This window comes from Orcinus orca, chromosome 19, assembly GCF_937001465.1.
Source record: "Orcinus orca chromosome 19, mOrcOrc1.1, whole genome shotgun sequence".
NCBI classification, from domain to species: Eukaryota; Metazoa; Chordata; class Mammalia; order Artiodactyla; family Delphinidae; genus Orcinus; species Orcinus orca.
In genome coordinates, this window is record NC_064577.1 from 35,528,628 (window position 1) to 35,547,280 (window position 18,653).

Here is an 18,653-nt window from a genome sequence, read left to right on the forward strand (position 1 = left end):
CAGATGGCTTCACAGGAGAATTCTATCAAACATTTAGAAAGGAGCTTATACCGATCCTTCTCAAACTCTTCCAAAAAATTGCAGAGGGAGGAACACTCCCAAATTCATTCTACAAAGTCTCCATCACCCTGATACCAAAACCAGAAAAAGATACCACAAAAAAAGGTAATTACAGACCAATATCACTGATGAACATAGACACAAAAATCCTGAACAAAATACTAGCAAACAGAATCCAACAGCACATTAAAAGGATCATACAGGGCTTCCCTGCTGGTGCAGTGGTTGGGAGTCCGCCTGCCGATGCAGGGGACACGGGTTCGTGCCCCGGTCTGGGAGGATCCCACATGCCATGGAGCGGCTGGGCCCGTCAGCCACGGCTGCTGAGCCTGTGCGTCCGGACCCTGTGTTCTGCAATGGGAGAGGCCACAATAGTGAGAGGCCCGCGTACTGCAAAAGAACCAAAAAAAAAAAAAAAAAAAAAGGATCATACAACATGATCAAATGGGATTTATCCCAGGGATGCAAGCATTCTTCAATATATGCAAATCAATCAATGTGATATATCACATGAACAAATTAAGGAATAAAAACCATATGATCATCTCAGTAGATGCAGAAAAAGCTTTTGACAAAATTCAACACCCATTTACAATAAAATCTCTCCAGAAAATGGGCATAGAGGGAATCTACATAATAAAAGTCATATATGACAAACCCACAGCAAGCATCATACTCAATGGTGAAAAACTGAAAGCATTTCCACTAGGATCAGGAACAAGAAAGACAAGGATGCCCACTCTCACCACTCTTATTCAACATAGTTTTGGAACTCCCAGCCACAGCAATCAGAAAAGAAAAAGAAATAAAAGGAATCCAAATTGGAAAAGAAGTAAAACTGTCACTATTTGCCAATGACATGATACTATACGTAGAAAATCCTAAAGATGCCACCAGAAAACTACTAGAACTAATCAGTGAATTTGGTAAGGTTGCAGGATACAAAATTAATGCACAGAAATCTCTGGCATTACTATACACCAACAGTGAAAAACCAGAAAGAGAAATTAAGGACACAATCTCATTCACCACTGCAACAAAAAGAATAAAATACCTAAGAATAAACCTGCCTAAGGAGGCGAAAGACTTGTACTCAGAAAACTATAAAACACTGATGAAACAAACCAAAGATGACATAAACAGATGGAGAAATATATCATGTTCTTGGATTGGAAGAATCAATATTGTGAAAACGACTATAGTGCCCAAAGCAATCTACAGATTCAATGCAATCCCTATCAAACTATCAATGGCATTCTTCACAGAATTAGAACAAAAAAATCTTACAATTTGTATGGAAACACAAAAGACCAAGCAATGCTGACAAAGAAAAATGGAGATGGAGGAATTAGGCTCCCCGACTTCAAACTATACCACAAAGCTACAGTAATCAAGACAATATGGTAATGGCACAAAAACAGAAATATAGATCAATGGTACAGGAAAGAATGCCCAGAGATAAACTCACACACATATGGGCACCTAAATTATGACAAAGGAGGCAAGAACGGACAATGGAGAAAAGACAACCTCTTCAATAAGTGGTGCTGAGAAAACTGGACAGCTACATGTAAAAGAATGGAATTAGAACACTACCTAACACCATACACAAAAATTAACTCCAAATGGATTAAAGACTTAAATGTAAGACCAGACACTATAAAACTTTCAGAGGAAAACATAGGAAAAACACTCTTTGACATAAACCACAGCAAAATCTTTTTTGACCCACCTCCTACAGTAATGGAAATAAAAACAAAAATAAAAAATGGGACTTAATTAAACTTAAAAGCTTTTTAACATCAGGGAAACCGTAAACAAGATAAAAAGACAACCCTCAGAATGTGCGAAAATATTTGTAAATGAAACAACAGACAAAGGATTAATCTCCAAAATATACAAAGAGCTCATGGAACTCAATATCAAAAACACAAACAATTGAGTTAAAAAATGGACATTAGACCTAAATAGACATTTCACCAAGGAAGACATACAGATGGCCAAGAAGCACATGAAAAGATGCTCAACATTACTAATTATTAGAGAAATGCAAATCAAAACTACAATGAGGTATCACCTCATGCTGGTCAGAATGGCCATTATCAAAAAAGTTAGAAACAACAAATGCTGGAAAGTGTGTGGTGAAAAGGGAACCCTCCTACACTGTTGGTGGGAATGTAAATTGATACAACCACTATGGAAAACAGTATGGAGGTTCCTTAAAAAACTAAAACTAGAACTACCATATGACCCAGCAATCCCACTACTGGGCATATACCCTGAGAAAACCATAATTCAAAAAGAGACATGCACCACAATGTTCACTGCAGCACTATTTACAGTAGCCAGGACATGGAACCAACCTAAATATCCATCAACAGATGAATGGAGAAAGAAGATGTGGCACATATATACAATGGAATATTACTCAGCCATAAAAAGAAAGAAAACTGAGTTATTTGTAGTGAGGTGGATGGACCCAGAGTCCGTCATACAGAGTGAAGTAAGTCGGAAGGAGAAAAACAAATACCATATGCTAACACATGTATATGGAATCTTAAAAAAAAGTTACTGATGAACCTAGTTGCAGGGCAGGAATAAAGAGGTAGACATAGAGAATGGACCTGATGACATGGGGTGGGAGGGTGAAGCTGGGACGAAGTGATTGTAGCATTGACGTATATACACTACCGAATGTAAAATAGTTGGCTGGTAGGAAGCAGCAGCATGGCACAGGGAGATCAGCTCGGTGCTTAGCAATGACTTACAGGGGTGGCATAGGGAGGATGGGAGGGAGGCTCAAGAGGGAGGGGATATGGGGACATGTATATGCATATGGCTGATTCGCTTTGTTGTGCAACAGAAACTAACATGGTATTGTAAAGCGATTATACTCCAATAAAGATGTATTAAAATAAATAAATTAATAAAGTGATCAAAGGGAAGAACCTACAACCAAGAATACTTTATCCAGTAAGGCTCTCATTCAGATTCAAAGGAGAAATCAAAGCTTTACAGACAAGCAAAAGCTAAGAAAATTCAGGATCACCAGACCAGCTTTGCAACAAATGCTAAAGAACTTCTCCAGGCAGAAAAGAAAAGGGCACAATTAGAAACAAGAAGAATACAAATGGAAAAGCTCACCATTAGGCAAACATACAGTAAAGGTAGGAAATCATCTGCATGCAAATATCATATCAAAACCAGCAACTGTGAGAAGAGGAGAGCAAAAATGCAGGATATTGGAATTGCATTTGAAATTAAAAAACCAGCAACTTAAAACAATCTTGTTTATATATAGACTGCTATATCAAAACCTCACGGTAACCACAAACTGAAAATCTACAAAAATACACACACAAAAAAGAAAAAGGAATCCAAAGACAACACTAAAGTTAGGCATCAAATCACAAGAGAAGAGAACAAAAGAGAAAGGGAAGAAAACAGACCTACAAAAGGAAATCCCAAACAATTAACAAAAGGGCAATAAAAAAATACATATCAATAATTACCTTAAACATAAATGGATTAAGTGCTCCAACCAAAAGACACAGACTGGCTGAATGGATACAAAAACAAGACCCATATATATGCTGTCTACAAGAGACCCACTTCAGACCTACGGACACATACTGAATGAAAGTGAGGGGATGGAAAAAGGTTTTCCATGCAAATGGAAACCAAAAGAAAGCTGGAGTAGCAATATCCATTTCAGATAAAATAGACTTTAAAATAAAGACTGCTGTAAGAGACAAAGGACACTACATAATGGTCAAAGGATCAATCCAAGAAAAAGATATAACAACTGTAAATATATATGCACCCAACATAGGAGCACCTTAATATATAAGGTAAATAAATACAGCCATAAAAAGAGAAGTCAACAGTAACATGATAATAGTAGGGGACTTTAACACCCCTCTTTCATCAATAGATGGATTAGCCAGATAGAAAATAAATAAGGAAACACAGGCCTTAAATGACACATTAAACCAAATAGACTTGATATTTATAGAGCATTCCATTCAAAATCAACAGAGTATACATTCTTCTCGAGTGCACACAGAACATTCTCCAGGATTGATCGCATGTTGGATCACAATGCAAGCCTTGGTAAATTTAAGAAAACTGAAACCATATCAAGCATCTATTCCAACCACAATGCTGAGATTAGAAATCAACTACAAGAAAAAAACTGTAAAAAACACAAACACGTGGAGGCCAAACAATATGCTACTAAACAACCAATGAATCACTGAAGTCAAAGAGGAAATCAAAAAATACCTAGAGACAAATGAAAATGAAAGCAAAATCTATGGGATGCAGCAAAACAGTTCTAAGAGGGAAGTTTATAGTGATACAATCTTACCTTAGGAAACAAGAAAAATCAGAAATAAACACCTAACCTTACACCTAAAGCAACTAGAGAAAGAAGAACAAACAAAACCGAAATTCAGTAGAAGGAAAGAAATCATAAAGATTAGAGCAGAAATAAATGAAATAGAAACAAAGAAAACAATAGAGAAGATCAATGAAACTAAAATCTGGTTCTTTGAAAAGATAAACAAAATTGATAAAAGCTTTAGCCAGACTCATCAAGAAAAACAGGAAGGGGGCCCAAATAAGTAAAATTAGAAATGAAAAAGGAGAACTTACAACAGACACCACAGAAATACAACGGATCTTATAAGAGACTGCTACAAACTAGATGCCAATAAAATGGACAACCTGAAAGAAATGGACAAATTCTTAGAAAGGTAAAATCTCCCAAGACTGAACCAGGAAGAAATAGAAAATATGAACAGACCAATCACAAGTACTGAAATTGAAACTGTGATTTAAAAACTCCCAGCAAACAAAAGTCGAGGACCAGATGGCTTCACAGGTAAATTCTATCTAACATTTAGAGAAGAGTTAACACCTATCCTTCTCAAACTATTCCAAAAAAATTGCAGAGGAAAGAACACTCCCAAACTCATTCTATGAGGCCACGATCACCCTGATACCAAAACCAGACAAAGATACCACAAAAAAAAGAAAATTACAGGCCAATATCACCGATGAACATAGACGCAAAACTCCTCAACAAAATACTAGCAATCTGAATCCAACAATACATTAAAAGGATTATACAACACGATCAAGTGGAATTTTATCTCAGGGATGCAAGGATTTTTCAATAACTGCAAATCAGTCAGTGTGATACACCACATCAACATATTGAAGAATAAAAATCCTATGATCATTTCAATAGATGCAGAAAAAGCTTCTGACAAAATTCAACAGCCATTTATGATAAAAGAACTCTTCAGAAAGTGGGCAGAGAGGGAACATACCTCAACATTATAAAGGCCATATATGACAAATCTACAGCTAACATCATACTCAACAATGAAAAGCTGAAAGCATTTCCTCTAAGATCAGGAACAAGACAAGGATGTCCACTCTCGCCACTTATACTCAACATAGTTTTGGAAGTCCTAGCCACAGCAATCAGAGAAGAAATAAAAGGAATCCAAATTGGAAAAGAAGTAAAACTGTCACTGTTTGCAGATGACACGATACTGTACATAGAAATCCTAAAGATGTTACCAGAAAACTAGTAGAGCTCATCAATGAATTTGGTAGAATTGCAGGATACAAAATTAATACACAGAAATCTGTTGCATTTCTGTACACTAAGAAGATCAGAAAGAGAAATTAAGGAAACAATCTCCATTTACCATTGCATCAAAAAGAATAAAATACCTAGGAATAAATCTACCTAAGGAGGCAAAAGACCTGTAACTCGGAAAACCATAAGATGCTGATGAAGGAAAACAAAGATGACACAAACAGATGGAAAAATATACCACGTTCTTGGATTGGAAGAACGAATATTGTCAAAATGACTGTACTAGCCAAGGCAATCTACAGATTCAATGCAATCCCTACCAAATTGACAATGGCATTTTTCACAGAACTAGAACAAAAAAAATCTTAAAATCTGTATGGAGACACAGAAGACCCTGGATAGCCAAAGCAATCTTGAGAAAGAAAAATGGAGCTGGAGGAATCAGGCTTCCTGACTTCAGACTATACTATTGATACAAAGCTACAGTCATCACAACAGTATGGTACTGGCACAAAAACAGACATATAGCTCAATGGAACATGACAGAAAGCCCAGAAACAAACCCATGCACCTATGGTTTATTAATCTACAACAAAGGAGGCAATACTATACAATGGAGGAAAGAGAGTCTCTTCAATAAATGGTGCTGGGAAAACTGGACAGCTACATGTAAAAAAAAAAATGAAATTAGAATATTCTCTAACACCATAAACAAAAATAAACTCAAAATAAAGACCTAAATGGACCAGATACTATCAATATAGAACTCTTATAAGAAAACACAGGCAGAACACTCTGACATAAATCACAGCAATATCTTTTTCAATCCATCTCCTAGAGTAATGGAAATAAAAAATATAAATGAATGGGACCTAACTAAACTCAAAAGCTTTGCACAGCAAAGGAAACCATACACAAAACGAAAGCACAACCCACAGAATGTGAGAAAATATTTGCAAACAATGTGACCGACAAGGGATTAATCTCCAAAATTTACAAGCAGCTCATGCGGCTCACTGTCAAAAAAACAAAAACAAAAAAAGAACAACCCAATCAAAAAATGGGCAGAAGATCTAAACAGACATTTCTCCAAAGAAGACATACAGATGGCCAAGAGACACATGAAAAGATGCTCAACATCGCTAATTATCAGAGAAATGCAAATCAAAACTACAATGCAATATCACCACATACCAGGCCATCATCAAAGTCTACCAACAGTAAGTGCTGGAGAGGGTGTGGAGAAAAGGGAACTCTCCTACACTGTTGGTGGGGAAGTAAATTGGTACAACCACTATGGAGAACAGTATGGAGGTTCCTTAAGAAACTAAAAACCATATGATCCAGCAATCCCACTCCTGGGAATATATCTGGAGAAAAACGAGAGTTTGAAAGGATACATGCACTGCAATGTTCACTGCAGTGCTATTTACAATAGCCAAGACATGGAAGCAACCTAAATGTCCATCAACAGATGATGGATAAAGATGTGGTATATATATACAATGGAGTATTACTCAGCCATTAGAAAGAATGAAATAATGCCATTTGCAGCAACATGGACGGACCTGGAGATTATCATGCTAAGTGAAGTCAGTCAGACAGAGAAAGACAAATAGCATATGATGTCGCTTATATGTGAAATCTAAAAAAAAAAAAAAAAAAAAAAAGATACAAATGAACTTATTTACAAAACAGAAACAGAGTCACAGATTTAGAGAACAAATTTATGGTTACCAGGGGGAAGGGTTGAGAGGAAGGATAGATTGGGAGTTTGGGATTGACATGTACACATTGCTTTATTTAAGATACATAACCGGGCTTCCCTGGTGGTGCAGTGGTTGAGAGTCCACCTGCCGATGCAGGGGACATGGGTTCGTGCCCTGGTCTGGGAGGATCCCACATGCCACGGAGCGGCTGGGCCTGTGAGCCATGACCGCTGGGCCTGTGCGTCCGGAGCCTGTGCTCCGCAAAGGGAGAGGCCGCGGCAGTGAGAGGCCTGTGTACCGGGGGAAAAAAAAAAAAAGATACATAACCAACAGGGACCTACTGTACAGCACAGGGAACTCTACTCAATATTCTGTAATAACCTATATAGGAAAAGAATCTGAAAAAGAATGGATATACGTATAACTGAATCACTTTGCTGTACACCTGAAACTAATGCAACACTGTTAATCAATTATACTCCAATATAAAATAAAAATTAAAAAAAAAAAGTCAAGGACCAGATGGCTTCACTGGTGAATTCTACCAAACATTTAAAGAATACCAATCCTTCTCAAACCTTTCCAAAACACAGAAGAAGAAACACTTCCAAACTCATTTTACAAGGCCAACATTACCCTAAAACCAAAACCAGACAGGACGCCACAAAAAATTACAGACCAATATCCCTGATGAACATAGATGCAAAAATCCTCAACAAAATATTAGCAAATGAATTCAACAGTACACTACAAGTATCATGCACCATGATCAAGTGGGATTTATTCCAGAAGTGCAAGGATGGTTCAGCATTCACAAATCCATCACTGTGTACACCAAACAAAAGATAAAAATCATATTATCATCTCAATAAATAAAGAAAAAACATTTAACAAAATTCAACATCCATTCATTTTAAAAACTTTCAACAAACTGGGTATAGAAGGAGTGTACCTCAACATAATAAATGCCATATATGACAAGCCCATAGCTAACATATTCAACAGTGAAAAGCTGAAAGTAGTTCCTCTAAGATCAGGAACAAGACAAGGATGCCTGCTTTTATTCAACATAGTACTACAACTCCTAGACAGAGCAATTAGGCAAGAAAAAGAAATAAAAGACATCCAGATCAGAAATGAAGAAATATAACTTTACAGATGACATCACATTATATATAAAAAACCCTAAAGAAGCCACCAAAACTGTTAGAATAAACGAAGTTAGTAAAACTGCAGGTTACAAAATCAATATACAGTTGTTCCTTAGGGCACTGATTCCACGCAGCCAAAAATCTGAGTATAACTTTACAGATAGTGCTCCGTATCCACAGTTCTGCATCCATGGATTCAACTGGCACTGATGACAGTATAGTAGTATAGTACGTATTTATTGAAAAAAACCTATGTATAAGTGCCTGCACAGTTCAAATCCACATTGTTCAAGGGTCAACTGTACAAAAATAGTTGCAATTCTATACATTAATAACAAACTATCAGAGAAACTGGAGTTACTCAGTTTTCCTAGGTCTCTCCCATATATATGTTACTAAACTTTTGTTTTCTCCTCTTTAAAAAAATAAAAAGAGATAAATTAAGGAAAAATCCCATTTACAACTGCTTCAAAGAGAATAATATACCTAGGAATAAATTTAACCAAGGAGGTGAAAGACCTGTACACCAAAAATTATAAGACACTGATGAAAGAAATTAAAGAAGACACAAATAAATGGAAAGATGATCTGTGTTCATGGATTGGAAGAATTAATACTGTTAAAATGTGCATACTCCTCAAAGAGATCTACAGACTCAATGCAAACCCTATGAAAATTCCAATGGTATTTTTCACAGAAATAGAACAAACAATCATATAATTTGTTTGGAACCACTAACACCCCAAATAGCCAAAACAATCCTGAGAAAAAAGAACAAAGCTGGAGGCCATCACACTTCCTGATTTCAAACTATATTACAAAGCTACAGTAATCAAAACAATATATTGGCAAAAAACAGACACAGAGCTTAATGGAACACAATAGAGAGCCCAAAAACGAACCCATGAATATATGGTCAATTAATTTATGATAAAGGAGCCAAGAATATACAATGGGGAAAGGATACCCTCTTTAATAAATGGTGTTGGGAAAACTGGACACCACATGCAAAATAATGAAACTGGACTCCTATCTTACACCAAACACAAAGATCAACTCAAAATGAATTAAGAGACTTGAGCATAAGACCTGAAGCCATAAAACTTCTAGAAGAAATAAAGGTAAGTAAAAAGGCACTAACCTGGCTGACATTGGCCTTGGCAATGATTTTTTGCATTTGACACCAAAAGTAAAGGCAACAAAAGCAAAAATAAAGAGGTGGGGCTATTAAAACTAATAAACTTCTGCAAAGCAAAGAAAACCACCAACAAAATGAAAAGACAATCTACCAAATGGGAGAATATATTTGCAAATCAGGTATCTGATAAGGGGTTAATATTCAAAGTATTAACTCAACAGCAGAAAGAAAAAAAAAATCCAATTAAAAAATAGGCAGAGGAACTGAACATTTTTCCAAAGATGACATACAAAGGCCAACAGGTACATGAAAAGGTGCTCAACATCACTAATGATTAGGGAAATGCAAATCAAAAACACAATTAGATATCAACTCATACCTATGGGAATGGCTATCCTCAAAAAAAGCAAGAAGTAACAAGTGTTGGAAAGGATGTAGAGAAAAGGTAACCCTTGCGAATCCTTGGTGGGAATGTAAATGGTGCAGCCATTATGGAAAGCAATATGGAGGTTCCTGGAAGAATTAAAAATAAAACTACCATATGATCCAGCAATTCCACTTCTGGGTATATATCCAGAAGTGAAAAGAAATCACTACCTCAAAAAGATGTTCACTGAAGCATTATTTACAACAGCAAAGACATGCAAACAACGAAGTGTTCAGTCGATGGATAAAGAAAATTTGATATATACACAATGGAATATTATTCTGCCATAAAAAAGGAAATTCTGCCATTTGCACAACATGAATGGTCCTTGAGGGCATTATGCTAAGTGAAATGAGTCAGACAAAGACAAATACTCTATGATATTACTTGTATGTGGAATTTTAAAAAATCAAATGCATAAAATACAGAGAAGAACAGACTGGTGGTTGCCAGAGGTAGGGGGTATGAAGGATGGGTGAAATGTGTGAACTTGTTCAAAAGGTAGAACTTACAGTTATAAGTTCTCAGAATATAATGTACAGTATGGTGACTACAATTAATACTGTATTCTGTATTTGAAAGTTGCTCAGAGATTAGATCTTAAAAGTTATCATCAGGGCTTCCCTGGTGGTGCAGTGGTTGAGAGTCTGCCTGCCAATGCAGGGGACACGGGTTTGAGCCCTGGTCTGGGAGGATCCCACATGCCGCGGAGCAACTGGGCCTGTGAGCCACAACTACTGAGCCTGCGCATCTGGAGCCTGTGCTCCGCAACAAGAGAGGCCGCGACAGTGAGAGGCCCGCGCACCGCGATGAAGAGTGGCCCCCACTCGTCGCAACTAGAGAAAGCCCTTGCACAGAAACGAACACCCAACACAGCCAAAAATAAATAAAAATAAATTAATTAAAAAAAGTTATCATCACATAAAAAAACTGAATGTGAAATAACAGATGTTAACTAAACTTACTGTAGTAATCATTCTGCAATATACACATATATCAAATCATTATGTTGTACACCTTACATGATACAATGCTGTATGTTAATTATATCTCAATAAACCTGGAAAAAATTAAAAATAAAAAACAGAGATATGAAGAAAAGATACCAACTTTGAGAGAGTAATTTCTTTGAGGGAAAGAAAAAGAATGTGGGGACAAGAGAAGAGATTTTAACTCTATTTCTTAAACACAAAAGGTGTAAAGCAAATATAACTGTTAACATCTGCTACTTCTAGATGGAGATACAGGTATTTGATATTATTTTTGATGCTTTCACATATTTCTGAAATATTTAAAAAAGAAAGCCAGTCATTAGATCAGAGTGGCTAAGTGGTTTCTGGGGACATCCTTAACCTGGCCTGAGATAGGTACCTGGCCTTTGCTTCTTCGGCCCATACTCCACGATGCTGTCACTATGCTGAGACAGTGTCTCATCATTTCCACTTTCCACCTCTTCATTTCCAATATCCTCCTCTTCAAAGCTGGTCTTCTCTTTAATTCGATCACCCAGGGCACTTTTTAACATCTATCAAGAAAATTCTTTTTAACATCTTTCATTGACTTCAGCAGAATGCAAGTTGGAAAGATTAGACAGATATAACCTTTTAAAAGTTTTCTCAGATAATTAAGCCCAAGTTTAGACACAAATTTTCAGATGCTTATGCATAGTTTCTAAAGGATATATATACATCAATGCCATGGACTATTCAGTTTCAATAAACTTAAGAGTAAGTCACATAGGGATTTAATATATTTATTCAATGATACCCCCAAACTACAGTATTTTGTGAAAATCAGAGATCCATCTAATTTTATACCAAATGTGTCTTTAGTGACAAAGGGAAACAATACAGATATATCTAAAGATATACGGTTTAATATAATCAGTTACATTAAATTATTTAGTTTTCATCAGAATTCGATAAAAATTTGGGACTTCCCGGGTGGTCCAGTGGTTAAGAATCCGCCTCCCAATACAGGGGATGCGGGTTCAATCCCTGGTTGGGGAACTAAGATCCCACGTGCCACAGGACAACTAAGCCTGCACACAGCTACTACTGAGCCCGTGCGCTCTAGAGCCTGCGTACCACAAATACTGAGCCTGTGTGCTCTACAGCCCACGCGCCACAACTACTGAGGCCTGTGCACTTTGGAGCCTGCACACCACAACTAGAGAGCCCACGGGCTGCAACTACTGAGCCCACACACCACAACTAGAGAAGACCGCGTGCCGCAATGAAGAGCCCGGGCACCTCAATAAAACATCCCGCATGCCGCAACTAAGACCTGACACAGCCAAATAAATAAATAAATAGATAGAATTTGATAAAAATTTGGATAAATCTATACCAAATTTGGTTACATAATAAAAGGCTAGGATATAATTTCTCATCCTATGTCCTACCTGCTTGACTTATGGAAGATTTTCAGTAAGTAAGACGCAACTAACTTCCTAGTACCTTAGCTTAGCTCTCACCTTCAATTGTAAAATCACTTAAATGCTCACCAACTATGGCAATCTCAATACAGATTAAAAAACAAGACTTGCCCAATCTAGTTCAGAGAGGCGCTGAGATAGTTTCTCTGATACTGCATGTAATTCTTGTTCTGTTAACCTCTTTCCTGCCCTCTGGGAGAAAGGTGAATCCCAGGATGAGACTGCAGTTCTGTTTTCATACCTGTAATAAAAAGTGACCTTGTGACATATTTAAGTAGACAAGTGTATGTACATTACTTAGTTCAAAACTACTGTAATACATGTTTTACCAAATATTTCATACTGGTCTTCACAGCAAAATTTGGAGAGTATATCCTTAACTCTTCAAATCCCTTTGCAGACAGACTGTAAACACTGAAGCCTACAGTAATGTTACCTTTTTCCTTTGGGAAGCTTCCTTGTCCTAGGGCCTTGGACCTGAACTGGATACATTTCCTGTTTGCCATCTTTAGACAACTTGGAATTTAAGAAAACTCTATTATCTGGTTCCTATTAAAAACAGAGTTGATTTGAAAGAGATATAAGGAAGACACAAAAAGAAGAACATTTTGGGTGTGATGGGAAGGGAGGACCTGTAACACAAAGCTAGATCCCTTCATTCTCCATGTTTTGCTTTTTTAAGACACACATTTGTCAAAACACTCCATTGATTCCCAATGCCAAAGGATGGAGCAATGTCTATAAACTTGTACTCAAAGAAAAAGCATGGCTCAGGATTGCATTCAAATATAAATGCAAGTAAGGTGTTCTCAAATATAAAAATTTAGGGGTTACAGCTACATGTGGACAATTAAAAAATGATCAAATCGCAAGTGGAAAGTATTAAAGTCATTATCTTTCATATCAAGAAGTCAATAGAAACTGTCCAAAACTGAAACAAGACAAAACCTCCAAAATATGAATATAAGCTCAACATTTTAAACAATTTATTTCTTAACTTTAGAGGGAATCTTATAGAAAATATTTCTTGTGATAAAGAAACATCTGATGTTTAACAATCTCTTCAATTTCACTTCAGTATCTTTTTCTTCTATTAAAGTAAAATTAAATTTAATACTTTTTAGTAAATAACTATAATATAATCACATTTTTAAAAAACGTTTAAAATTGAAGTTAGTGTCCTGCTCAAGAATTATTTGAAAAAGAATATTCCCACCTAACTGCAACCCAGGTAGAGAAAAAGAATATTACCAGCAACTCAGAAGGCCTTCCACCATCCCTGCAAGCCTTCCCCAAATGTAACCATTATCCTATGATCCCTTTTTTCTCTTTTTATCCATCCACCCTCCTATCTAAATAGATGCACAGAATGTTTAGAATTATGGTCACCTAATGCTAACTACTTTTTCGGCACTGTATGAATTTTTAATTATGAGAGTGTATCATTGTTTATAAATTTACCCTTGGCATATACCTGAGCGTTCTTGTTGCTAAAAAGATAGAAAAAGGATGACTGTGTAAAAAAGGATTTTATTTTCAAAGAAGAAAACAGTGGAAGCTAATAGGCCAAAATGTTAACGGTAGTTCATGCTGGATAATAGGAATATGGATGAAAGATTAGTTTTGACACTTTTCTATATGTTAAAACATTTCAATTACTCAATTAGAGACATACAATATGGGTACTGAAACTAGAATGCTTGAATTCTAATCCTAATTCTACAATTGCTGTGTGACCTCAGACAAGATTCTTAAACTCTCTATTTCAGCTTCCCCATGGGAAATATAAATAGTACCTACTCGAGAGCTGTGCTGTAAGAAGAAATTTCTTCGATACCTGCAAATTAGGCAGAACTGTGCCTGGCACAAAATAAACACTCAGTATGTGTTGGCTCTTACTATTTCCCCTTTTACATAGTCATCCTGTCCCTATCTTCCTAGGGTAAGAATATACAGGTATATGCAGAGGTAAATTTTAAGAAGTACAGTGCTCTGATTAGTGCAGTATCCTTGACTACAATTCTAGCAGAAACCTTTTTAAATCTATAGACTTTTCACCAGTTGAAAGCAAGCTTTTCCACTTACCACAGAAAATGCTGTGCCTTCTCCAGTAGAATTCACAGTAGGGGAGCAGTGACTTGAACGCAAGTATTCTTTTCCTATGGGGCAGGGAGCTCGAGGCGCTGAAGGATGGTAAGGTGGATGTAAAGGAATAGCTGATCGGATAGGCTCCCCTAACTTCCTAGCATTTGGGATCATATCCACAGAAGGAATTTCTGCTAGTTGGACAAATCAAAGTGGACATTAAGATGAACTCTAAGAAATAAACCATTTTTTATATATATATATATATCCTGTATCATTTTATATATACACATACCCTATACAAACATGTTCACACACACTACTTAGAACTGTATTTTAAACTTGAGAAAAAAAAAACACACCTAAAAAACAATGAAAATAGGGACTCATCCTCAGTAAACAAGTAGGGACCTAATTAAATCAGGAAGAATGCAATTTTAATGTTATTATCATAAAAATGCTTCCTAAAGTCATTTAAAAACAATGAAAAATTACTAAAAACCTAAATGGCTTAAAGAATAGCTATATAAATTATGGTTTATCCACATGTTATAAAAATAGTTAGCCATTAACAATGACTTTATATAATACTAACCATATGAAAACCTCAGACAATACAAAATGAGAATATTTTTCAAGTTATTATAATTTGAAGACCACCAACTGACATCTAATCAGTCTAACGTAACAGACTCTTATTGTCCTAAAGTCTCTGTTTGAGAGGAGAGGATTTAAATAAAATAGCAGATGCAAAACATGTGACCAAAGACCATCTTATGAAGAAATCTGAGTTCATAATTAATAGCAAACATTTACAAATGAGGTCACATAAAACCAAAATGAATCGCATTAATTGTAGAGCAACAAAAGTAAAAAGGCTAATAGCAACTGCCACAAGAACTTGGCTTCAACTCACAGCAATAGTCTCAAGAACTCAATGCATTACTACTCACTGTCTTCAACAAAGGATGTCCCACTCTTGGACAAAAAACTAGATAAAGGAGTGTTCAACACTTCTTCATGTGAGTCAGAACATGGTAGGGTTGAGGCTTTTTTAGACTGCATTTCATTAGGACCTTGGGCACCTAGAAAATATTAAAGTAAAACTTTTTTATTGCTGAATGTTAGACTAAAAGCTATGAGTTTAATACCCTGAGGATAAAAACATCAGAAGTGACATAATCACAGAACTATGTTGGTCTGATTGCTTGAAATACCAATTACTTTTAATAACTATCAGATAGCAATATGTAGTTCTGTAGCCCAGAATCATTTATATAACTTAAAAACAAAGTTTTACACAATGTTTCATTCCTTTGCTTTAGAAAAATAGGTGCCAGACTTGTAACAGAAATGCTGACTGTTGCACAGGTATATCTCTAAACTAGAGATCTTGGCTGGTACCATAATCAAAGATTTGTAGGTCAAACGAATTGTTTTGTCTAATTTTCAAACGCTTAATATTTTGAATCAGCTCTATAACGTTAGTACACAGAGAGCTACATTAAAAATAGTTATGAAATTGAGGGAATATCCACTTTGCTCCCTTGGAAATCTACAATACACAAACTTCCCATAAACAAAATGGATTAATGACTTTCCCTCTCTAAATAACTTTCTATTTATCTATCCCTTCTTCAGTTTAATGAAAGACTTCACCGTAAACTTACTCCTCACTTTGAAAGTATGAGAATGCACCCTGAAAACTCGTTGTTTACCGATACGGTCAACTGATAAAATCACCAAAAACAGAAAAATTCACCTTGTACAGATCCCCAAATCCACACAATTTATTCCCGAATACTGTATTTTCAAAATTTTGACACTCAACTGATGTCTTTTAAAAATCTGCAAATACATCTTTTTGGGCTCTCCTTTTCCACAATCCAGTGCAATATGGCCATTTTCATACCAAAATGTTTTAAGTATGTTAATTTCCCTACATAACTTCATATTTCACATGAATATCCTCTAAGACATAATGTTCACAACTTGGTCCTCAATTTCATTATACTGAATTTGTCATCAGTTTGACCACAGACTAATTCATTTTTATCTGGGTCCATTTTTTTCTTTGACTCCTTGAATAACCATTTCATATGCTCTTTTTTTTTTTTTTTTTTTTTGCGTTACGCGGGCCTCTCACTGTTGTGGCCTCTCCCGTTGCGGAGCACAGGCTCCGGACGCGCAGGCTCAGCGGCCATGGCTCACGGGCCCAGCCGCTCCGCGGCATGTGGGATCTTCCCAGACCGGGGCACGAACCCATGTCCCCTGCATCGGCAGGCGGACTCTCAACCACTGCGCCACCAGGGAAGCCCTGCTCTTTCTTTTTGATGGAATTTCTCCTAAAATCTCATGCTTAGTTATCATCTGGAAATTTTAATTGGTCAGACTGAAAGTTACACAAATTTCTCTCAATGATCTTCAGACTGTTTTAGAACATACTGTTTTATTACTGCAGAGATTGTGAACTTCTTTACTGTAAGCATTAATAATATTTCAATTAGGGAGTTCCCCGGTGGCCTAATGGCTGGGATTCGGAGCTTTCAATGCGATGGCCAGGGTTCAGTCCCTGGTCAGGCAACTGAGATCCTGCAAGCTGCACGGTGCAGCCAAAAAAAAAAAAAAAAATCAATTATTTAAGTATCTGTATAGTAAATACATCTCATTTACCAAAAAAAAAAAAAGGGTCTTCAGTAGATCAAATGAGTGAAGATGGTCAGAAGACAAACTTCCAGTTATAAAATAAGTCATAGGGATGTAATGTATCATATGGTGACTACATTAATACTGTATTGGGGGGGTGCCCTTGTGCCAAAGAACTCTCATCCCAGGCTCCTCCATAAGGAATCTGGCTCACGCCACCTATAAAGCAAACCCCAATTCTTGTAGAGGCCTCATTACCCCCTCCCCCACTCAGTCACAGAGCAGCAGTGCCTTGGCCCCAGGGGCAGGCCAGATTTGCATAATGGTGAGGTCCTGCTGTGTATCCTGTTACAAGGTGCTTAGGAAGGGGTTTCTCCTTACTTATATAAAAGGTTTAAGGAAGGGAGATGGCCAAGATGGCAGAGTAGAAAGACTCTGAGCTCACCTCCTCTCATAGGCACACCAAAATCACAACCATCTGCAGAACAACCATTGATGAAAAAGACAGGACCCTACCAAAAAAGATCTTTTACAACTAAAGACATAAAGAACGAACCACAACGAGATGGCTAGGAGGGGCAGACTTGCAATATAGTCAAGTCCCATACCCCCCAGTGGGTGACCCACAAAGGAGAACAATTACTTTGTAAAGGTTCTGCCAAAGTCTTGAGTCCCACATAGGCTCCCCAGCCTGGGGGGCCTGCACCGGGAACATGAGCTCCCAGAACATTTGGCTTTGAAGACCACTGGAGATTACTTTTGGGAATACCAGAGGGCTGCAGGAAATAGAGATTTCATTCTTAAAGGGCACACACAAAATCTACTGAGACACAGGACAGAAGCTGTAATTTGAGAGGAGCCTAGGCCAGATCTACTTGCTGATCTTAGAGAGCTTCCCGGAGAGGCAAGAGGCAACTGGAGTTCACCATGAGAACACAGACACTGGCAGCAGCCTTTTTTAAGAGCTCCTTCTACCATGTGGACCCTTGATGCTGGCAAGCGCCACTGTGGAATCCTACCTCTAGCTCATTAGCGCCAAGACATGGCCCCAACCCAACAGCCTGTAGGTGCCAGTGCTGGGACACATCAGGCCAAGCAACTAACTGGGCAGGGACACAGCCCCACCCATCAGCAGACAGGCTGCCTTAAGATCCCCTGAGCCCACAGATGCAGCCTTGGGACATGGACCTGCTCACCAGAGGGCCCAGGACCCAGCTTCACACACCAGTAGGCATGCACCAGTCCCAGAATCCACTGGGCCCTGGCCCTGCCCTTCAGAGAGCCTGCTCTAGCCTCTGGACCAGCCTCTCCCACCAGGGGACAGACATGAGACTCAAGAAAACTAGTCCCGGGACTTCCCTGGTGGCACAGTGGTTAAGACTCTGC

General features: G+C 37.4%; 1 protein-coding gene across 5 annotated transcripts in view; it reads right to left on the reverse strand.

Moving 5' to 3' along the window:
- CEP95 (centrosomal protein 95) overlaps positions 1 to 18,653 on the reverse strand; it is a 59,598-nt gene that overhangs the window by 20,334 nt on the left and 20,611 nt on the right. For 2 of the 5 annotated variants that reach the window (XM_049702159.1, XM_004275626.3), the window contains 5 exons: positions 15,575 to 15,706; positions 14,622 to 14,815; positions 12,973 to 13,085; positions 12,648 to 12,777; positions 11,471 to 11,624 (listed from right to left, as the gene is read on the reverse strand). In XM_049702159.1, the coding sequence (XP_049558116.1) occupies positions 11,471 to 11,624; positions 12,648 to 12,777; positions 12,973 to 13,085; positions 14,622 to 14,815; positions 15,575 to 15,706 (723 nt within the window). The remainder of the gene's footprint in view (positions 1 to 11,470; positions 11,625 to 12,647; positions 12,778 to 12,972; positions 13,086 to 14,621; positions 14,816 to 15,574; positions 15,707 to 18,653) is intronic. The other 3 variants (XM_033438871.2, XM_012535050.3, XM_049702160.1) reach the window with 3 other exon arrangements.